This window comes from Callionymus lyra, chromosome 14 (assembly GCF_982586985.1).
Source record: "Callionymus lyra chromosome 14, fCalLyr1.hap1.1, whole genome shotgun sequence".
In the NCBI taxonomy this organism is placed as follows: domain Eukaryota; kingdom Metazoa; phylum Chordata; class Actinopteri; order Syngnathiformes; family Callionymidae; genus Callionymus; species Callionymus lyra.
In genome coordinates this window covers 24440493-24462612 of record NC_141831.1, presented here as the reverse complement: position 1 = coordinate 24462612, position 22120 = coordinate 24440493, and the positions used below count along the sequence as shown (strand labels likewise).

Below are 22120 nucleotides of genomic sequence, written 5' to 3'. Positions count from 1 at the left end.
ATACACTGAGAAATCACTTTGTCCTCAATCGTGCTGTACGACAGGAGCCCTAACATACATTGAGAAACCATCCCACAATGACTTTGCTGGAGCTAAGAAGTGAAGCTTTTTTCTAAGAGAAGGTCTCCCAAGTGATATTTGAAGACAAATTTCATCTTTTAAAACATTTTTAATGTTGTTGTTTTTTAACTGAAGACGTGTTATCTTATTTCATTATTTTATTCTCTACTGACACCACAGAACAATCACTTGTTTGTGGTAAAACAAGTTTCTGATTCTGAAGGTAAACTTGTTAACTAACTGGAAAATTGTGTGACAAAATGTTTCCTTGTTTTTGACTGCATCACCTTTGGTTTTACGTGCACGTGAGATGAGCTCATAATGTTCTGGTCCGGCGAGTCCCACAGGTTTCTTCAGTCATTCAGGACTAACAAGGAAGGAGGACCAAAGAACACATACAAGGGAGGTGAGATTTGTTTTTGGTTTCTTTTTTTTCACAACACGCATTGAAATTCAAATAACACACTTTTCAATCAGGAAACACGGACAGACGGTCTCTCTGCCTGTGAGTGAATCACAGGTGAGATGTTGTCCGGCTGGCCGGTGACGTCACAGCCTTCAGCGGGTCTATTATCTGACTGGTCGTCGGGAATCTGCGACTGTTGTCAATCCAAACGAGACTGTATATGTCATTTAAACACCGCCGTGTGTTCGTCGTTTCCACTGTTGACTTTGTTGTTGTGCTTCAGGTTGTTATGTGTGTTGTTGCTGCCCGTGCTTCGCCTGCGCGACGAGCAGAAAGCTCGGCCAGTGTCTCTGTCTCCCCCTGCTGGACATCCTGGGCTGCATCCCGGCCGCCAGCATGGCTCTGAGGGTGTCGGTGCGACATCGCTATGGTATCGAGGTATGTTCATGGATGTCGCTGCTTTTCACAGTAGTTTTGACGATGTGTCGTCATCATCAGGGGACCCTCTGTCGGGACTGCTTGTGCGCCACCTGCTGTCCGTCGTGTGTCTGGTGTCAAATATCCCGGGAGATGAGGGACAGAGAACTTCCGGCTGTGTACGGTGACATCATCACGCGGAGATGAGACGGAGATGTTTTGTTCATGTTTTTTTTACAAATGTATTTATTTATCATTTGTTTGCCTGACTCAATAAAGTGTTGACTCTTCTATATATTTTCTCTCACTGTTTCCTCCCTCACTCTTCCTATCCGTCCATCTGTCTACAATGAGTCTGGTTCTGCTCGAGGTTTCTGCCAGTTTAAAGTGCGTTTTTCCTTCTAAAAGGAAGTTTTTCCTCGCCACACTGTGCTTTACTTATTATTGAGTTGCTGGATCTGTTTTCCCTTTCTCCACTATAGTCTTACTTCAACTGTAAAGTGTCTTGAGATAACTTTGTTATGATAACACACTTGAATTGAATTGAATTATTACAAATCTACAAATCCATAATTTCTTCGACACCGGTGATGTTGTTGGGAGATTTCAATGGAATATCATTTAGGTGTGTAGATGGATGAAAAGTAGTTTTTGAACGTGATCAGTGTGCAGGTTTCTGAGTGAATAACAATTGAAATGGTCTAATTTATTATTCTATTGTTTTTTATTCACATGTAGAGATTAAAAAAGGGAACTATAAGACTCTCATTCTCACTATAACAAGCGTGCTTTGAATAAAACATATTTTCTACAATGGGAAACGAACGACCTCTAGTGGATAAAGTCCGCGAGTTTTGAACAACTTCATTGGATATTGTCTTTAAAATGTTTTTGTTAATAACACTAAACGGTTATCTTTAATTCAGTAACTCAAACTATTATTAATATAAAAATTCGGAATAAACATGAACAGTTGAGATGATAGCTGCATCCATCCATGCCTGCGACACGGGGAGAACATGCAAACTCCAGAAGATATAATCTAATTTAATTAACTGATTCATTTTGAAAAAGAATACTATGATGTAATGCAAATACAAAACAATCTATAAAAAAATTAATGGTTTAACTGGCATTGGACTCATCCAACATCATATGTTGTAATAATTGTAATTCCCTTAGTTGTGTGTCTTCCTGCGAAGGTGTGTTCTTGGGAACAGGGTTCAAGTATCTAGAGTGGAATTATTTTTCAGTTATTGTGTTTCACGTCGTCCAAAAGACTGCAGGCGATTTGTGCCTTATTGTCTGTTTCATCCTCCACCAAACGAGTATTTTCTTACCACCATAGATTCTCAGGGTTATTTGAGACCAAAATGTTGGTTTCCTATAACCTACACTAAATACATCTGAAATAAAATGAACAATACCATTCCTAAGAAGGTGTCACATTTTTAAAATTTAAACCTAACCTCATCAAATCCTTCCTTTTTAATTTCATAATGGATTTTCAAAAAGGATACATATTATTAAATATTAACTTAAGTTCTACCTCTTACAACTTTTTCTGAACTGAACAGTTAATATTTTCTATTCTAATTCCAATATATCTATGTAAGGAACATTTTTCTATATTTTCTAAATATAATTTTGAGAAATAATGTCATGTTGATTATATTTTAAATCAATTTACATCTATGACATTGTATTGTGTAGATGTTTTGACACAAACATGTCAAGATGAAACATGTCAAGATGTCCCACTTAACAGAAAATGACAAAAGTCTCAGGATGTCTTAACTTTTTGTGTCAAGCTCATATTAAGCACCTTTAGAAAATGGGAACAAAAGGCGAAACATAACTGAAGTTACAACTTTGACATGACATATGCATCATTTATTTTCCAGATACCTCTAAAAAGAACATCTCCCCACTTAAGCTCTTTCAGCACTGAAAGTGAGTAAATGTTTTTCATTGCACTATTTTTAGACATGTTTAGATTGTTAAAAAATAATCAATTATGCTTCTTCTGCGTATCATTGATTTAGTTGTATTTTATCGTCTCATCTCTAAGTTTTTTAAATGAATACATTAATTACATTAAATAATAATTACCTACTATTTTAGCACTCGCCTTTCCATCCTACTTTCTATTGTTCTTTATTCATAGGCTTCCAGTTCGGTAGGTAAACGATTTGAATTGAGGAATCAAAAGTTGACCAAGAGCTGCACATTTCTCTGTGGATACAGAAGAATAAACATTTGGAGGAAAATTAGGAGAAGCCAGGAGTTGCAACTGGAGACTGAGATAGATACAGACCAGAACATCCTGGTGCGTGAACTCTTTTTATCCGTCTGCTACCGGATCATACTCATTATATATTGTTATGTAGTTTGTGTTTTTCTTTTAATTAATTATTAATTGTTTATCCATATGCTATTCTTCTGTACACATAGATATAAGCGATCACTTCCTGATGTGAAAATGTCTCAGCAAAATTAATATCAGCTGAGAATTTTTTTTAAGACCCATTCACCCATTGACGTCAACGATTCATCATCATCACAAACACACACACACACACACACACACATGCACAATTGTGAGCTCCAGCCCCTGTGAGTGTATTCAGAAATAAGCAGCACCAGGCTCCTGACACTGGAGATGCAAGAGTTCCAATAGGAGGTTTAGTTTTCTCAGCCTTTGTTCATCTTTTCTTTGCCCCTCCTGCTTCTTTTAAACACAGACAGGTGCGGAGCGTTAGAACATTAGCATACAATGCTGATGCATTTATTATTTGACATAATCTCTGCCATGAAAGACAAGCAGTAAGAGACCAGCAGGCATCAGGAGATGAGCGACTTAGAAACGAGACTGGATTCTATATCGTCGGCTCCCTAGAAGTGACCGGTGGAATAAGTTGCCTGCTTCCCTTGTTTGTCACTGTGGATAAATCCTTTTCTTCCGGGGGTAATTATTTTGCCTTCAAAAGCTTCACAAAAGGTATGTGAAAGGCAAAAATCTACTAATGATATACATTTTATTTGTAAAGATAGTTTCTTAGGTAATTTACATGCATTTATGTTTACAAAATTGAATCAATGTTTTATTTTCTAACCTTTTTTTTCTGTATTGTCAGTCTTAATGTGGCTTCTTTATTTCTACTACAAAAACATGTTGAAGGTAGAAACGACTGACAGCGTTATTCCCTGGTTTATCTCCACAGTAATGGGTATTTTTGTGAGGCTGAGATCTTTCAGCTATTTCTCAGTGCAGGGAAGTGAGAAGGGAGGGGAAGCAGAGCCGACACAAAAGGCAACATTATTCCCCAGCGGATCTGCACTTCATCCTTCTATGAATGGAGTATTGAAAACATAACATCGGAGACTAGATTCATTTTCCATGCTCCATAACGGAGCCATTTGTCCTGGAGTTCTGAGTAGTTTGTTCCTACTGTCTGTGAATGAGTGGCGTCCTGTCAATGACTGCTGTAAACTTCACACCTGCTGATTGTTGCACCACGAGTGCAGAGCTGTGGACCTTCTTGAGTCCAGAGATGCTGGATCTGAATAAAGTTGTTACTCATCCAGTATATGCTGGCATTTTCAACAGTAAAAATTGACACTTGATGATGATCACAGCAGTGAAGTTTGCAACATCCACACTCTTTCGGGTCTCTGCCCTGCGAGAAACAAGCGGCGCCCACACAGTGTCATCAGCTGCCTAAGCGTTGTGGAAGGTTCTAGTGACAGATTGCAGGAAGCAGCGTTTATGCCTGACGATGGGGGCCGTGGAAAGCAGAAATGTCTTTTTGTGCCTCTGAGCCCGGAATGTCCACTATCTCGAAGGGCCAATATCAAATTCTCCTCTCATCATCCCATAATATGCATTCCAGAATAAGGTCAGGGGACATTTTTTGTGTAAAACCAAAAGATAAACGGCTTTGGTCGAACCACACACATACTGGCTCTCTATTATGGCAATGTTTATTTATTTAATCTTTGAATGCATTGTCAATAAATTACCGTTTATTCATTTTCTTTACTGCTTAATCCCTTATTGGGTGGCGGGGGGCTGGAGCCCATCCCAGATTCTAAGGGCAAGAGGCGAGGGACACCCAGGAAAGGACACCAGTCTACAGTACACACACTCATACCTATGGAAAATTTTCCAATCAACCTCTGTATGTTTTTGGACTGTGGGATTAAACCTACACAACACGGGGAGAACACACAAAGTCCACACAGAAAGGTCACAAGCTGGCTCCCTCTCGACCTGGATGACCACGGTCACAGATAATTAATACATATTTGTTATATTTGCATCATTGTAGATACAAATACAAAAAATGATCCAGATTACCAGCAAAAGAAATTACGTCTATTTAACTATTCCTTATCCTAGTTGGTCTTTATGTCTATAGATAAAGTCTGATTTTATTTTTTAAGGACAATCTAAATTAAAAAATAAAAGTAAATAATTCAGTATAATGGCTTTCACGACTTGAATTTGTTTAAACAAATAAGCAAAGTTAGAAAATGTGACATCCAACCAATGTCAATAACATAATAACTTATGTGTCTCATAAGAATGTGGAGTATTAGGTGTCAGTTATCTACATTTGATTAGTGAGTGATTGTCACCGAATCCTAATATTCCAGAGAGGGAAATCCCAGAAAATATTATCATCAAGTCCACCTGCAGAGTATATAAACATCTTCGGGGGACTTCCTACACATCGGATGTTCGTCACATGATCTCTCTTAAGATGTTTTCTACGTTCACACAAAGCAACAATACCAGCGATCCAGCCTCGGGTAAACTTGGTAAACAGATCAATACTATAATTAGTCTGACCAGAACAGGGTTAGCGCTGTCAGTGCTCATGTTGCAACCGTTAGTCTGAGATTGCATGTTCATATGTTACAGACTTACGGCCGGTCAAGCAGCTATGCGGGGTCAGCGTGTAGTGGAACATGAATGCAGGGGCTGGACTTCTGCCGTCTGGCTGCTCATCTTCTTTTTGGGATCTGGTTTGTTGGGGACTGTCAGTGTGTTGCTGAGACGTGGTGAGAAATCCTTTTTTATCTACTAAATATGTAATGTAATCCAATGTTAACAATAATGTATCCAGTTTTTTTTTTTTTTTTCCGAAAAATCAAGATTTTTTTATTTTTTAATAACTGATGTTATTATTATAATTACTTATTAATCTAAATGTGATAACAAAATAAAATATGAACTTGTCAAAGATTTATATAATATACTCTATTTGTGTCTATATGGAAACAAAGGAAATATAAGTAAATACATGTGATTAATATGCATAAATTGTTATTTATTTATATAATAGAATTCCATGATTCTGTCATACTATTTAATATATTAATTTAAACATTAATTTAATAATTCTGTCTGGCAGTCCTGTAATTTTATAGATCTAGATTTTCTTCCTGATGCAATGTTAACAATAAATAAATGTTTAATGATGTTCATTTTGAATCTGATGAAATTTGTTTACATTGTACAAACTGTGTTCCATTATACTCCTTTATAAAATAACTCAGATTTATATATAAGTTATATAAGATAATTATGAAACATTCTGGGTGGATACCATATAATAATTTAAAATATTTCTAAAATTTTAAAACCTTTTCCCCTCACCCTCTCCTTTTTTAATGAAATTAATTCATGGTAGATTATTTGCCATAACAGTTTAATAGGTAAGATCATAACCTATCCTTTAATCAATCTTCTAATGAATTATTATTTTTTCAGCAATACTATATTTATTTATAGTGTCCGCCAATCATCTGCCTCTCCACAACATGGAAACTCCTTTCAGGCAGCTTAGATAAGTGGAAACATCGATACATAACAGTGATACGTATAAAAGGGCGTTGGTAAAAATACCAGGGGAGCAAAACACCAGCTGATCGTTCAAAGAACAGTCACTTGTGGCTGCTAGACTTGACAGACCAACCTATGCTTTGTCTGGATTGATTGCAAGGAAGTCTACGATTCAATGCCACACTCCTGTATCCTGAAATATCCAAAACTCTATAAGGTTGAAAAGACTTAATGGCCTTTAATGCAAACTCCATGATGCAATGGAATACCATCCTTGAGGCCAACTTTAAGTCAATTGCACACGTCTATATCAAATGTGGCAAATATCAAAGAGATGCTCGGTATCCTGTTCTGCACACGCATGAACCCCCTCAGCCAAATAAACAATAATAACCACTTTGGACAGAGACTCTAAAATAGAATCAACATCAGTCATTAATCTCATCTACATGGATGACATCAAGCTGTAGGACAGGAGTGACTGGCCGACCCACACGACCAGGACCTAGAAGGTCCATAGATAGGACACTCTAAGAAGGTGGAATAGCAGATGTGGAGAGGTACAAATGTCTTGGCCTTTAGCAACTATGAAGAAGCTAATAGGAAAGCAGTAACAGCCAAATACCTCAGTTAAGTAATGCAAATCATAAAGAGTCAACTCAATGGCGGAAAAAAGTTCAAAGAGACAGGATCCACGAATGGCAAAAACATGGAACACTGGTGAAATTTCCCAGTAGTGGCCAGCCAGCCAAAGTAACCTCAAGAGCACAGCAACTCACCAGAATGATATGCAAAGAACTGCAGGCCTCAGTTAAGGTCAGTGTACATGATCTCACCCTAAAGATGTTAGCAAAAAACACCCTGCCTGGTCGAGCTCCTAGAAAAACCACTGCTGAACAAAAAGATCATTAAGTACATCTAATTTGTGCCAGAAAACATCTAAGTAATCTCCAGACCTTCAGGAAAAAACGATGTGGTCTGACAATACAAAACTTTAACCTTTCTGGAAGGTGTGTGTCTCGTTACATCAGGCGTGAGAGAAACATTGCATTTCAGGGGGAAAAAACCCATCATACCAACAGTAAAATATGGCGGTAGTGTAATGTCATGTAAGACATACATGGCTTCTATATTGAAAGATGAAAAAATAATATATATAAACAAAAATAGTAATTAGATAATTTAATAAAAATAGTTACCTTTAGCAGCAGCTGTTATAGAATCAGTGGATGAGGGAGAAACAATGGTGGCAATGGATTAGAAAATATACTACTTATATTTAAAAATAAATAAAACAGAACAAATGTGAAAGAGGCTTGATGCAACACATGAGAGCTTCCCCTTAGGCTGTGTTAGATATATGTGTCCACCTTCAGTGTTACTCCCTTGTTTTCTTTTGTGGTTTTTCCCACAGGTAAAGATGAATTTTAATCTGTTATTAATTGGGAGAGTGGGTCATCTAAATGTAAATTGTTTTTTAATTTTCTTCAACAATATGTCTGTCCGACTATTTTTCTTCTTTTACATTTACAGGTGACATAAGAATAAGCAGAAGATTCACTGCCTGTGAGTATTACTTTCCTAGTGATTCCCAAACAACCCAAGACAGATGAGCTTACTGTGAAACTTAAGGCAGTAGTGTCGTATATATACAGTATATGTCCCTGTAACGAATAAGTGCAAGAAGTCTGTGAAATGACCCACTTTGGGTGTAACTCTTTTGTGCAATGGTGAAACCCAATATATTTGTCTTCCGGCAATGTGATGTTGTCAATACAGGGGGAAATACTCCTCTTTACCCTATGTTGGATTTAAGGTGTCTATCCACCTTTACTTCTTTAAGATGCTCATTTCTTTCCTACTTTTACTGTCGCTTTTAATATTCCAGCCAACGAAGGACAGTTCCAACAAAACGCACAGTACCAAGGTAAGATATATTACATGTATCTGCTATTTTATACATGCTTATTATTTCAGAGATTCTTACTGTATTAAAGAAACCTAGAATTTGAGTTTGGGTACCTTTAAACACTTAATCCTTTTTACCCTCCAGTACGACTTGTAAATGGCCGCCACAGGTGTGAAGGGCGGGTTGAGGTGGAATACAAAGGAGAATGGGGGACGGTGTGTGACGATGACTGGGATATGCTGGATGCCAACGTCGTGTGTCGACAGCTAGGGTGTGGTGTGGGCGCCGAAATGCGCAGCAGCTCCCGGTTTGGCCAGGGCACTGGGACCATCCTGCTTGACAATGTGGATTGCGCAGGAACTGAGGAAGAACTCAGTCATTGCAGGAATCAAGGCTGGAAGACCCACAACTGCTACCACTATGAGGACGTGGCCGTCATCTGCAGAGGTACTCATTAGTTAAGTTTTCACCATAAGTATTTAGCAGGTGAAATTCCACTGAGAGAAACTAGGTATCCCGATTTGAATTGGGTGTGGTCCAGACAAGGCAATCCTTCTTTGTACAATCTGGTTATGAAACACTGTATCATAAAAAGACGACATCTGAGCTGTACCTTGGAGAAATGTACGCAAACACACTGTAACGCCCCACTGATATACTGCATGTTCAACACTTTTAGTCGTGGGTGCAGTGTTACTTTTCCACCACACCTAGAGTTAGCACACTATTCCTAACCCTTTATGCACACGTGTGTTGCTATTTCAACATTACTCAACTGGGTCCTTAGCTAGAAGGTTGTTGCTGGAAGTAATAGAATAGGATGATAATCCAAAAGCAGGGGTTAAGAGATCATTCCTTTAGGGTGAAATTTCATTTGAAGACTTTTGACTAAATACTATCAAATAATAATGATAATAATCTAGCTCTAGATATGGTTTGTGTGTGTAAAAGTACATTTGATGATTAACTTCAACAGCACTTGTGTAAACACGTAGATAGCTGATATTGTTTTAGTCATCTTATGTTTTATTGTTTTCTTGTGTGGCTAGAACCATCACTGATCGGAGGAAAGGCAATAGGGACTTTTACCACAACACCACCCTGGATTTCAGGTCCACGTAAGTACTCTGTTTTTTCTCTATACCTATTGTCAGAAGTAATCCTGATTATGGTTCTAAAAAACATTTGTTTATATTTAGGCCTATTTAGAACAAAATTAATTTCTTCTGTGTTGTAAAACGTGTGACACAGAATAATACTATGAATTAAAAACAACCCCACAAAAGCCAGACATTGACTGAAAACCAGAAAGAGAAAGAAACAAAAAAACAAAAGACGATTGAAATCAAATAAGTCCAAGTTATTTAAGAATTAAAATGTTTAGGAATAACAGGAAGTATCAGTACAAGAACGTTAACAATCTCTTGTCATATTTACATTTTTTAACTTTTAGCTTTAACATTCTTTGACGACAAAAACAAATTATTTAAGCCACAAACACAAAACAAAGATATTTTTTAAAAAGAGGCCGTTAGATTTTGTCTGTAGAACCTGTCACCACATGATCGTTGAGTTGAGAGGAATGCACCTTTCACGTATTAGCAGCTTCTCTAGGGAAAAATATAGAGAACCAGACATTCTGTCTTTTGTTTTCATGTTCACTTTTGTGTTGATAGTACCACTCAATTCTCAGGTGGCTCACACGACACCAGAACAGAATAGAATATGACGCACCGCAGCGTTTTTTCAAAGTCTGGCATGAACTCTCCTGGGAATCAAGCGAAACTGTGCAGGTTTCCCTGCCTTTTAAGTCAACAAGCAGTTTACCTGAGCACATGTGTCTTATATGCATGTGACAATAGCGTGAGGTGTGAAAAGATGCAAAGCACAGATACAAATGTTTACTAGAGTTGTTCAATCCTTAATTCAGCAGGCAAAAACATGATCAATTCATCTACACTGACACGTTAAATCTTTACTAAAAAATTGACCTCATATCGCCATTTCTCTTGCAGCTGATGGAAGTCTGCGCCTGAGAGATGGAAGGCATTCCTGTGAAGGCCGAGTGGAGATCTTTTACCAGGGGATATGGGGGACGGTGTGTGATGATGCCTGGGACCTGCGCGACGCCACCGTTGTGTGTCGGCAGTTGGGCTGTGGTGATGCTATTCGAGCTCATTGCAACGCTTACTTTGGATATGGCCTGGGCAAAATTCTTATGGACAACGTGAACTGTTATGGATATGAGCAGCAGCTGATCAGATGTCATAATCTTGGTTGGAAGCACCACAACTGTGGTCATCACGAGGACGCAGGAGTCACCTGCACTGGTAAGGCTCAACTGATTTAGCAGCAAAGATACTTTGATACTATTTGTTTTTTTACATCCCAGGCCCTAACTTGACAACAGTGGCTCCGATAAGCACAGCAGCGATTGGAAAAAGGTCACGGTGGTCAACTAAGAGCATTCCAGGTACAGTACCTTCAATCTTCATTTATTTTATGGACAAAATAGTAAAACAACAAAAAACACTCTTGCCAAATTGGATAAGATGCATCTTTATTTTTGTTTACTGAGACAATTTCGCCAGGAACTCAAACATACTGTGTATTTTTTCCCTTTATATATTATAGTATAATGGTTATTTATTTAATATTTACTTATTTAGCACATTAGTGTTGAATCGTCAAATGATTGAAATGGATGTATAATAACAAGGTATTCAGGTTTAGACCATTGTCATGCTATTAGTAAGGATATCAGTGCATTAGAAAGGAGGAATGGACACATAAGGATGATTCCTCCTTGATTTTCTGGAACTCCTGTTGTGTTATCAGTTTTATCTTGATCTTTAAAATATATACTTTATTGAATATTGTTTTGATTGTTTAAGCGCTTTGTGACCCTGGTCTGGAAAAGCACTATACAAATAAAAATTAATTACTTACTTACTTACTGTGCTTATTTCTTCACCTTTCATTTCAGTAACCAAAGGTGAGGATACAGCCACTGAAACCACAACAGCTGTAACTACAAAAGCGATTACTCGAGGTATATAAATCATATCTGAATGTGATCACACCTAATACATGTTATATTAGTGTTTAAAAATCCAATTTTGCATGTTTTCCATTCTCAGCAAAACCGAGGGTTCGGTTGATGAATGGAAACAACAGCTGTGAGGGTCGTGTAGAAGTTTTTTACATGAATATGTGGGGCACTGTATGTGACGACGACTGGGACAAAATCAATGCCATGGTGGTTTGTCGGGAGCTGGGTTGTGGCCAGGCTGTTAAGGCAATTGGTCAGGCTCAATTTGGCTATGGGGACGGGCCAATCCTGATGGACAACGTGGAATGTACTGGACATGAGTGGGCGCTGTCTGAATGTTCTAACCTGGGCTGGGGTGAGCACAACTGCGGCCATCATGAGGATGCAGGAGTCATCTGTGAACGTAAGATAAATTGAGATTACTACTTAACACATCTAGAAGGAAATTGTATCCACAAACGGTTACTTATCTCTATCTTCTTTTTAAAGAATCTACACCCTTTTTGCCAATGGGACGGGACTTTAGGATGACGGAAGTGATGCCCACAACATCTCTGACCACACCGCTAAAAGAAGGTGGAATATAACATATGGCTTACTATTCAAAAGTATTTCAGTTGGTCTAACTGCTACAATCTAACTCATCTTTCCTTACTCTGTAGGAAAAATAAGACTGGTTGGAGGCCAGCATGCATGTGAAGGTCGAGTAGAGTTGTTCTTATATTCTGGATGGGGAACTGTGTGCGATGATGCTTGGGACCTTCCCGACGCACAAGTTGTGTGTCGCGGGGTAGGGTGTGGTGAGGCCTTAGCGGCACGAGGGGAGGCTTTCTTCGGACCTGGCACAGGGACCATCCTGCTGGACAATCTCAAGTGTGATGGCTCAGAGGTGTCACTGCTCAATTGCTCCCATATATCCTGGAGTGTCCACAACTGCATTCACGCGGAAGATGCTGGTGTTACATGCTCACTTTTGTGATTTCAGCATTGGACTTGTGTACAGTATGTAAATAACAGCTAACATATTAATTGTGAAAAAAAATGTAAAAGCATACTATGACTATCTAAGCCTTTTAAGCACTTTATAAATCAATGTATCCTATTTTTTTGTTTTCATATAAATACTTTTTTAGTGTTGGTCTACTTGTTTGTACATGTTAGTTAATTTTTGATGGGCTCCAGGATGTGTAGAACATTTGTATTTTGTGGTGTGTCCCTGTTGTAAGACCAATTATATTAATAAATGTTTTATCAGTTCAGAAATCACAACTCAGTGAATAATTGTTAGCATTTCCAAATATTTTCTATATATAAAAAAGTTGAAATTCGTTATCTCAATTTGAACCAGTAAGTAAGTAAGTCATTTATATTTATAGAGTGCTTTTCTAGACCAGGGTCACAAAGCGCTTAACCATTTAAAAAATAAATAGAAAACACTCAAAACAACTAAATGTAGCAGAGTTGGTTATTTGTAAAATATGTATTTACTAAAAGATGTATTAATTACATTTGCTTTATATTTCTACACAAAATTGTGTTTATCGGTGTTTATTTAACGGAAAAGTAATCAAGAAAAAAAGTAGAGATAGCAACCATATGTATGTTTGAAAGAAAACAGTTACAAAGTATCATATTGAAATCCGAATTTAATATATAAAATGAATGAAGCTAATGCAACTGTACACATGTTTTAATAACGTTTCCTTAAATACATAAAATAGGAAATATTTACGCATGAACTATAAGTACATGATTATCGGAACAACTGCTCCCTCTAGTGCAAGTTGTTGTTAATTACGATGTTAAGATTTATCATTTAAACGGTGGTGAAACTATCAGTACAACACATAATACAATATAACTTTTTTGTTAGGTTTTTGCGAGTATTTTCCCCCGATTAATAACTGGACTGGTGTACAGTCAAGAGTACCCCTCTCAAATATCACTTACTCAAATACGTTCAAAACATATTAATGTATTTTTGCAAATATAGCAAACGGAAGTTTTGTTTACGGTGAATTATTAAACTAGATATACGTTAAGTTGCTCAACGTTTTGACGATAAAATAAGATATATAGGACAACAGGACGTAAACAAGTGTTGTTCTTACTTCCAAAACTAACATGCTAACAGCGCTAGCAGTGCTAACCGCAGCCACACCGCGCCACGCTTCCTCCTCACAAGACATGGACGTTACATCACTCTACCGGGACACGCCCCGGTGGGCGGTGCCAGCGGAGAGAAAGTGCCAGGAGGGGGAGGGGTGTCCGGTTGGCAGGCACAGAGACAGCGAACAGCAGCTGCAGCGGTTCCCTGTTCCTTATCTCTCCAACAAAACACCGCTTTTTACACATTTATCCCCGGTTTTTTCGTCGAAGAACCGACAGCTAACATGGGCGAACGCGAACAAACGGTGCAGAGAGCCCGGCTGGGCGAGCAGGCGGAGAGATACGACGACATGGCAGCTGCCATGAAGTTGGTGAGTAACCTTTACACGCGAATTAATGTATAATGTTAATGGAAAATATAACAACACCTGTCCCCCATCTTTGATGCTACCGTGAGTTCCGTTGCTTCTACGGTGAAGACGCCCCTGACACGCTGTAGTACGAGGCTCCTCCACCTTAGGAACACAGAACATAAGAAATCGACATAAACATCAAAAAGACGCATTTAATGTATTTGGAGCATCATTCTGCTACACTATAGAGAGACACGCCATCGAAGTGTGACTGTCAGGCCCAGAGAGTTCATGTTTCCGTCGTCACATCCGCAGTGAACGCTAGCACTGGCTGGTCGTGTACAGTAGCTCAGGCGGGTTTTCTGCGGCGAGTCCAGCCCGTGTGGCTGCGAGTCTGGGGCGGTGCCTCTCTTTGTGAGGAGCGAGCACCACCATAGACCACCTCACTGAGAATCCCGCTTTAGAACATGCTTGGAATCCATGGCCGTCATCCTCTCGCTGCCACTGCAGAAAAACGTTTTTTTGTTGTGTGTGTGACGAGTCCAGGGAGGAAGATGTTCTCATACTAGGAGGAAAAATGTCGACGAGGAGTGAATTAATTTGCGTTCATGCAGCGAGTGAAAAAAAAAAAACAACGCGTGGGTGTTGGAGGGGGGCAGGTTTTCTAGAAGCTTCCATAGTCATATTGCAGCACAAGCACCAGCAAGAAATGTGGCTAAAAAAAGAGGTTCTCTTTAATAGTCACGCTTCATTGTCTTCTGCTTCCATATCTAGCTCTAATAGTGGAGGCAGATGTACTGCAGCATCTGGATGCTGGACCACCTTAGTGCACCATTTAATAGGGAGCTTCTTCCATGTGTGGACACATCTGCATCAGAAGGTACTAGAATCCTCCCATCATTCCTATGTTTCTAGCAATAACCCCACTTTTTATTTAAAAAAAACTTCCTCTATCTCTCTGCCACAAGTTACATTCAAAGAGTTCTTTCACCAGTCCTGAATAAACCCACTTTTCTGTCAGTTTGTCATAAAGGTGTTCAAGTGCCACAGGGATCAGGTCTCCACCCTTTCTGTTTATGGACGGTCAGTGAGATGAGGGGGGGCTAGTATAGCTGCATTAGGTAGGAGGGTGTGTCTGCTGCCTCACCCAGTTCTTCAGGGGAATCCCTGGCCCCGGCACTTACGGTAACAGCCTGCTGCTTATTGAACAAATAAACCCGAAGACCTTGAAATATTTGATTAGAAATTCACCAAAATATTTCCCTTAAGCATGTCATTTTGTGTACCATTTAGTTTCTAAAGGCACCATTTTTCCATTTTTAAATCATTTTTTTTTTAAACTTAAAGATTTTTATCAATTAATGGAAACCTGATTATTGCTACAGTTGTTAACTTTAAAACATGATGCACTGCTACAAATATAAGCCCTTACTGGTAGTTAAGCCAGTTTTGTGGCCTTGTGGGCAATTATTTTGGTGTTAGGGGGGGCTTTGCAGTGGTCAGTATCTATCAACTGTTGTCATGGTAATTTGGGGATAAAATTAAGGCTATTGGGGATTTTCTTTCTAAAGTAAAACCCAGGAATGACAGTTTTCTCTGGATAAGATTTCCAAGTTGGAGACCAGTCAGTGAGACCATTTCGTGTTAGCTTTAGAACTGTGTCATGGGGGCCTGGGCTGATGATTCATCTTTTTTTTAATCATATCACTTGATGGTGCTTGCAGCAGTAAACTAAGTGGGGTCAGCACAGGCCAGTGACTGCTGTGCGGCTCTTGGAGCTGCAGTTTCTTCTTCACTGGACCTGCCCACATATCAATCTCTACATGGTCTGAACCATGCACCATAACCTTGACCCTGGATCATATTTTAGCCTCTTGGATCCTTTATAAAGGTGCTTACCATACTAAATTTCAGTATGTCTGACCTTATCTTAAGTTTGAAACCTTTAAATGTTTATTTAGATGTATTTTATTTATGAACGTTTCTTTTTATTTATTTCTGCTTAAGGAACTTAAGGATATCACAGTTGTTGTTTTTTGCCTTGTGGTAGACGTTAAGACTGTAGTCCCAAATGCTCTGTCATACTTTAGAATATATATTTGGGATACAGGATGGATAAGCATTTGCTGGATGATAAACCGGAACAGAAAGGGTAAAGCAAAATTGTATGTACCTTTTTATATGGTTTCTTACCATATGCCTGTGTGATGAATGGCATTCATGTCTGCATAAATCAGTGTAAACCATGCACACATTATGTGCACTTTAATATGTGATAATGTGCAATAAACATCACAAAAAGAGTTTGAAATTATGATACATTTTGTTGCCATACTTAATATTTTTTCAATCAAGTGCATATTTTTGTTCATAGTATGGTGTACATATCTCAAAGTTGCATTATATTACAGTATATCCGTGAAGCAGCACTTCCCATCTCAGCTTTACTCCCCCCCTAACACAGGAGATAGGAGGTTCCCTAAGGCCCTTATTTTAACTTATAATTAATTTTTTTGGTGAGAGCAGGGGAAATTATTATTTTTCAGATTACATTTTTTTAAATAAAGGCATAAACAAAATGATGTGTTTAAAATGAAAGCAGCTCATCTATAATAACAAAAATACTAGATAAAGGAAGTTTATTTTTCACTTGTCACAAGTAAACATTTGATATTAACCAGTGTAATTCCATATTGCACAATTGTTCTCACCATGCAGGCCCATTTCTTACCCTTCGTATTAAACAAATTGTATTAAAATTTTGTTCACTATTTTATCATTTGCTTTGATTTTCTATCCCTAGCCATTCAGTGACTTTAAAATACAGTTTTTGTTTTCAACTTCTGCTAAAAATCAAATATCCACTGCAGAATAAGCTGTGCTCTACTTAATTGCAATATTGAGTGCTGCCAATTTCCATTTCCTGAAATTGGAGGTTTCCCTAGATTCATTTTTCTCAGTGGAAAACACAAAGGAACTAAGCTAAAACACCCCCATTAGCTGCCTACTCATGCAAACCACACATCCGCTTGTATCTCATTTCACAGCCTTAACCATAGCATCCTAGACTTGCTAGTTTCATATGTACAGCTTCTGGCCTAAACAAACAGTTACAAAAATGTATTTATGTTTTTACTTCATGAATGACTGGGCTTTTCCAGTCCTTTTTTTAAGTGTAGAAATCTTATGCATGTTGAAAAGTCATGTGTAATGACAAACACAAGTACATTTATTTGAGATAACTGAAGAAGATTAAATGGTTAATGCCCAATGCTTGATAGCTTTTCCAAGTACATCACAATTTTTAGGTCAGTTGGGATTCAAATTGATGTAATGTTGGTTTACCGTTTATGACTGTCTTTACAATTCATATTTTGGTACAACAACCTACAGTTGAAAACGTCACCCTGCACTACAGATGAGGTGTTTCCAAGATTTTGTCATTTTGACGTTAATTTCTTTTGCTCCTAATTTCTTCTCAGTAAATCTAGAATGTTAAGTCATTAAATTAACTAGTTGTGAAAATGAAATTTTTAATGGTATTTTATATCCGCACAGTTCCTTGATTCACTTTTTCTTTCTTATATCCGAACCTAAATTGGCTATAATAAAGGAGAATCTACAGTGGTGTGTGGCAACAAAGAGCTACTTCAACCCCCCCTTCTATCATACCCCCGTTTCTTAGCATCATTCTCTTTGTCCCTTAACCAATGAGCCCCATTCAAAGCAGCAGTGACGTCGAGGTTGTCCACTGTGCTATTGTGCAGTACGGCATGAATGAGTGCTGGCGGGGGGGTTGTCACATCAGTTTTATAGAGACTTGTGTGTGAGCATGGAACGAAAATGTGGATATGTGGGTTTGTGCTTCATCATGTGAATGCAGCACAACAAAAAGTGTGGAGTAGAAAATATTTCACATGCAGACACTACTTTGTGTTTGATATTAATGGACATGCATGAGATCTGTCAAAAAGGAAGTTATTATTTACCCTTTCTTGGTTTTGTATAAGCTCCCTGTTATTTAGATATCTGCCGGTCTATAATGGAGGATGAGTTACGAGAAAAGGCGTGATGGATAGGTTTGTGTGTAGACAGAGCTCTATTGTCACCCAGCGCCACAGCTTTGATCCGAGCTTATAAAGGTAGATGTGTTTTTACAAAGTATTTAACGGGTTTAGCTGCCAAACCGCAGCATTGATGCTCCATTGGCACTAATATTATGTTATAGGTTAGATATTAGTTTATGTGGATGAGTCGTCTGACGCCTGAACTAGCTTGAGGCTACGAACAATGGTGAGGTGAGTCATGCAGGTTTTTCTGTCGGCCTAAAGCGTGCTTTTAATGTAACAGATCTAATTATGTTGGTTCTCTGTCTTTAGCACAAAGGTCATTTTGGTTTACAAGGGTAATAAAACACACCTTGGTAAACAACTTTACCTGGTGACAATGGTGTGTGTGAGGAGTTGCATCAGCTGAAATGGAAAAAGCAGTAATTATCTGAAAATTCTTCTTGGAAATCTGCTTCAATCTTATTGTGAATCCAGGGAGGTTCTGGTGCAGACGGCATACCATGTGTTCAGTTTTGTGGGCTGATAGGTGCAGGATATGAAATGGCTTCCATCCTCTCATCCACCCACACTGCATCAGCTTCTTACATACCAGCACTCATGTCGGCTTCTTTGCAGGCAGCAGCTTGTGGCCAAATTCTACCGCAGCAAGAGAAAGGTTCCCAAACATAGCAAATTTCACTGTCACCATAGAAACAGGATGTTGTATTTTGATATTGCTCTATCACGCTTTAAAAAAAATTAAAACATTAAAGCAGTTATATCAAAAATACACTATTCAAAAACATTTGTTCCTGTTAATCTTTTTTCCCCAACTAGATATGAAGATGAAAGATGTAATATAATTACAATTCATGATAAAATAAATGCACTAGAAATTGTGAGGTTCAAATAAATAAATAAAATTTAAACCCAAACTCAACTGTTAAGGTTTTTTATTTCTTTGTTTATTCGGTTTGTCTTTTAGCTGTAAATAAAGGTTTGTGCCTGAACCTAGACTGTTGTTGGCTACAGGTCTCAAACTGGTCCTGATAAGGGGCGAGACGGTGCAGGTTTTGGATCTAACCAGTCAAGCACATATAGTTGAACCAATCAGGCGTCTGTAAAGAATTGTCAGTCAGGTGTTGCTTGTTTAAGATAACACCTGGTTGGTTAACTCATGTGAGCTTGACTGGTTAGAGAAAAACCTGCACCCTTTGTGCCCTTTTCTGGACCAGTTTGACACCCCTGCTACAGGAAGTCCTGTCCCATGGAAATGTTTTACAGTTTTACGTAAACATTTACAGCAGGGCAATTGGGTAGCAATGACGGATGGCTCAATATTTGTCTTTATCTGTTGACTGATACTCATCCAGCCAGTTTTTTGTGTGTTGTAATACAATAACGTTCCCTGTTTTCCAATATATTGAAAATGTAGAGGTTTTTGATAATGTGACAAGACGAGTGTCTCCGTGCCTTGCCTTGTCACGTTTGCGATCATTCGTCAGATAATATCCACTTACTGATAGTTTAATAATGGAGCAAAAGCACTTTAATGTAAAGTAGTTTATGAGGGGACGAGCCAAAATGTGCTAACATTCGTCCGATTTCTTCTGTTCTCAGGTGACGGAGCTAGGTGAACCTCTACAGAGTGAGGAAAGGAACCTTCTCTCTGTTGCTTATAAGAACGTGGTCGGAGCGAGGCGTTCCTCTTGGCGAGTCATCTCGAGCATTGAGCAGAAGACGATAGCTGAGGGAAACGAGAAGAAGGTCAAGATGGTCAGCGAATACAGAGAAAAGATTGAGAAGGAACTGGAGGACGTGTGCACCGACGTGCTGACGCTACTCGATAAATACCTGATCAAGGATCCGGAAAACGACAACGTGGCGGCGAAGGAGAGCCAGGTTTTCTACCTGAAGATGAAAGGCGACTACTTCCGCTATCTGGCCGAGGTGGCCACTGGAGATAAGCGAGCAGAGGTGGTGAAATCTTCTGAAGAGTCCTACGACAAGGCCCACCAAGTCAGCCGCGATGCCATGCAGCCCACCCACCCCATCCGCCTGGGCCTGGCTCTCAACTACTCCGTCTTTCACTATGAGATCCAGAATGCTCCAGACAGAGCATGCGCGCTTGCCAAAGCCGCCTTCGACGAGGCCATCGCTGAGCTGGACACCCTCAACGAGGACTCCTATAAAGACTCCACTCTCATCATGCAGCTGCTACGAGACAACTTAACGCTGTGGACGAGCGACCAGCAGGACGACGAGGGAGGGGAGGGAAACAACTAAAGAGTCCAGCTCCACCTTTTGCCAAAACACAACATGCGTGCTCACAAATGATGATAAAATAATAATTATAGTTGAATAAAGTTCTTAGAAATTCAAATAAAGTGTTTTGGGGGAGAGGGATGTGATCGAACACGGGCGGCCGGTTTGGTTGATGGTACTAACACAGCTGCTGTCCTTTGTTTTTGTTTTTTTTCACAAGTGAAAAAGTAGTTAAGGGGAAACGGGGTTTAGTTGAGGTGACGCACAAATGAGCTGAATGACACTCAATTCTTGTTTGCGTTTGCATCATTTTCCAAAATAACCATCCAAACTAAGCGATTATATGTTCCTTGTCGTAAGCAGGTGAGATTGGGAGTGTTGCTCAAATGAAGCTGGGTGTCTTCTAAGATTAGGCAAGTGGCTGATACAACAATGGGCTTGCTGCTTCAAAACTCATGTCATTCTTTGAATGTCAGGGTTACAGCATCATAGGACCATTTCGCGTAACATCACACACGGCGGCCAACAGCAAGGTGCCTCTGTAATGGAGAAGAACATAAACTAAACCTTGTTCTGATTTCTTCTTCTCTTTGCTTTGTGTCTAGTGTTTTTGTCCAGTCACTTGTACCAAGAATTACAAAATCATTGATTAGTGCAGCTTGTCCCTCTCAAGTGCTGATGTGCTTTATTAAATAAATGAACACATAATTCACTTTGTCACTATTGTCGTTACTATTTCGTTAGCTCCTGGAATTGATCATGTTGCTGAATTCCGTCTGGCGACACAATTAAACCTTTTAGGTAACATTTTGCTGATTTATCAGCCCTAACTCTGATATGGTTATGGTATTTTATCCAGAAACTCAAATCTCCATCATTCAAATATTGTGCATGCGGGTATGTATGCCTTTACTACATGTATTCCTATATACATGAGATGACTATATCTCTATTTATTTCCTTCTCTTGCACATTGTCTAGCCATCCTTTTGGAATATGCTTTCCTTACTGCGTTTGCTTCAGTACGAAACCCCAAAACAATGTTGAAGATAAATGGAACTGTGGCTGACGTCGCCAGGCTCGTGATGTCAGCCCATTAAGTTGTTGGTTTGTCTCCGATGTAATGGACAATTTAAATTCAATTAAATCACTACAAAATAATTCTTTGGACTTTCCCTGTTGATTTATCCTAACAATTGTTGGTTAAAGGTATGTATGTTTTCCAACTGACTGCATGTTGGATAGAGTAGAGTCCCAGCATGCACATGGCAAATGAGTATAAGACTTCAAGGGTTTTATTTTGTGGGTCCAGACCTATAGCGTACCAAGCCATGCCTAGTTCTCTTTACTACCAACTGCAAAGTACATCTAGAAACACATTTGCCACTACAGGCAGTACTCCACACATACTAGTAATTTTGAAAGCAATCCCCAGAAGCACAAACCTTCAGTCCTCACTGGGTAGATGTTAAGAGAAGCCACCATTTTGAATATGAGAGTGGTGGATTGTCCTGTCCGACTTCAAAGGGAAATTCCTAAACAAATGCCACTCGATTAGGAAGAAAAACTATGATTTAACTCTATAGAGCTCCATTAATATGAACCTTCAGATCAGACCTTAGCAAAGCCTCATTCTTATCTATGCTAGA

At 38.9% G+C, this 22120-nt stretch overlaps 3 protein-coding genes across 3 annotated transcripts; all 3 read left to right on the top strand.

Annotated features, from left to right (window-relative positions):
- The first annotated feature begins 341 nt into the window (after positions 1-341).
- Positions 342-1178, top strand: LOC148066750 (cornifelin homolog A-like). The gene is made up of 4 exons (XM_087806697.1): positions 342-466; positions 538-682; positions 750-904; positions 965-1178. The coding sequence occupies exons 2-4, from the start codon at positions 586-588 to the stop codon at positions 1088-1090; spliced, it is 378 nt and encodes a 125-aa protein (XP_087662823.1). The 5' UTR covers positions 342-466; positions 538-585; the 3' UTR covers positions 1091-1178.
- Positions 1179-5809: 4631 nt separating this feature from the next.
- On the top strand, positions 5810-12739 carry ssc4d (scavenger receptor cysteine rich family member with 4 domains). Its single transcript, XM_087807507.1, has 11 exons — positions 5810-5950; positions 8268-8300; positions 8623-8661; positions 8788-9090; positions 9693-9761; positions 10659-10973; positions 11036-11116; positions 11630-11695; positions 11784-12098; positions 12185-12271; positions 12358-12739. The coding sequence occupies exons 1-11, from the start codon at positions 5833-5835 to the stop codon at positions 12672-12674; spliced, it is 1743 nt and encodes a 580-aa protein (XP_087663633.1). The 5' UTR covers positions 5810-5832; the 3' UTR covers positions 12675-12739.
- A 1220-nt stretch (positions 12740-13959) lies between these two features.
- On the top strand, positions 13960-21183 carry ywhag1 (3-monooxygenase/tryptophan 5-monooxygenase activation protein, gamma polypeptide 1). The gene is made up of 2 exons (XM_087806917.1): positions 13960-14175; positions 19827-21183. Exons 1-2 carry the CDS (start codon positions 14089-14091, stop codon positions 20490-20492), a joined length of 753 nt encoding a protein of 250 aa, XP_087663043.1. The 5' UTR covers positions 13960-14088; the 3' UTR covers positions 20493-21183.
- Positions 21184-22120: the final 937 nt, after the last annotated feature.

Excerpts from the sequence above, each read along its gene's own strand:
- LOC148066750 (XM_087806697.1), top strand. The coding sequence starts at position 586 with ATGTTGTCCGGCTGGCCGGTGACGTCACAGCCTTCAGCGGGTCTATTA. Across the intron at positions 683-749 it reads TTGTCAATCCAAACGAGACT|GTTGTTATGTGTGTTGTTGC; the intron begins GTATATGTCATT and ends GTTGTGCTTCAG. Across the intron at positions 905-964 it reads GACATCGCTATGGTATCGAG|GGGACCCTCTGTCGGGACTG; the intron begins GTATGTTCATGG and ends CGTCATCATCAG.
- ssc4d (XM_087807507.1), top strand. The coding sequence starts at position 5,833 with ATGCGGGGTCAGCGTGTAGTGGAACATGAATGCAGGGGCTGGACTTCT. Across the intron at positions 9,091-9,692 it reads CGTGGCCGTCATCTGCAGAG|AACCATCACTGATCGGAGGA; the intron begins GTACTCATTAGT and ends TTGTGTGGCTAG. Across the intron at positions 11,696-11,783 it reads TACAAAAGCGATTACTCGAG|CAAAACCGAGGGTTCGGTTG; the intron begins GTATATAAATCA and ends TTCCATTCTCAG.
- ywhag1 (XM_087806917.1), top strand. The coding sequence starts at position 14,089 with ATGGGCGAACGCGAACAAACGGTGCAGAGAGCCCGGCTGGGCGAGCAG. Across the intron at positions 14,176-19,826 it reads TGGCAGCTGCCATGAAGTTG|GTGACGGAGCTAGGTGAACC; the intron begins GTGAGTAACCTT and ends TTCTGTTCTCAG.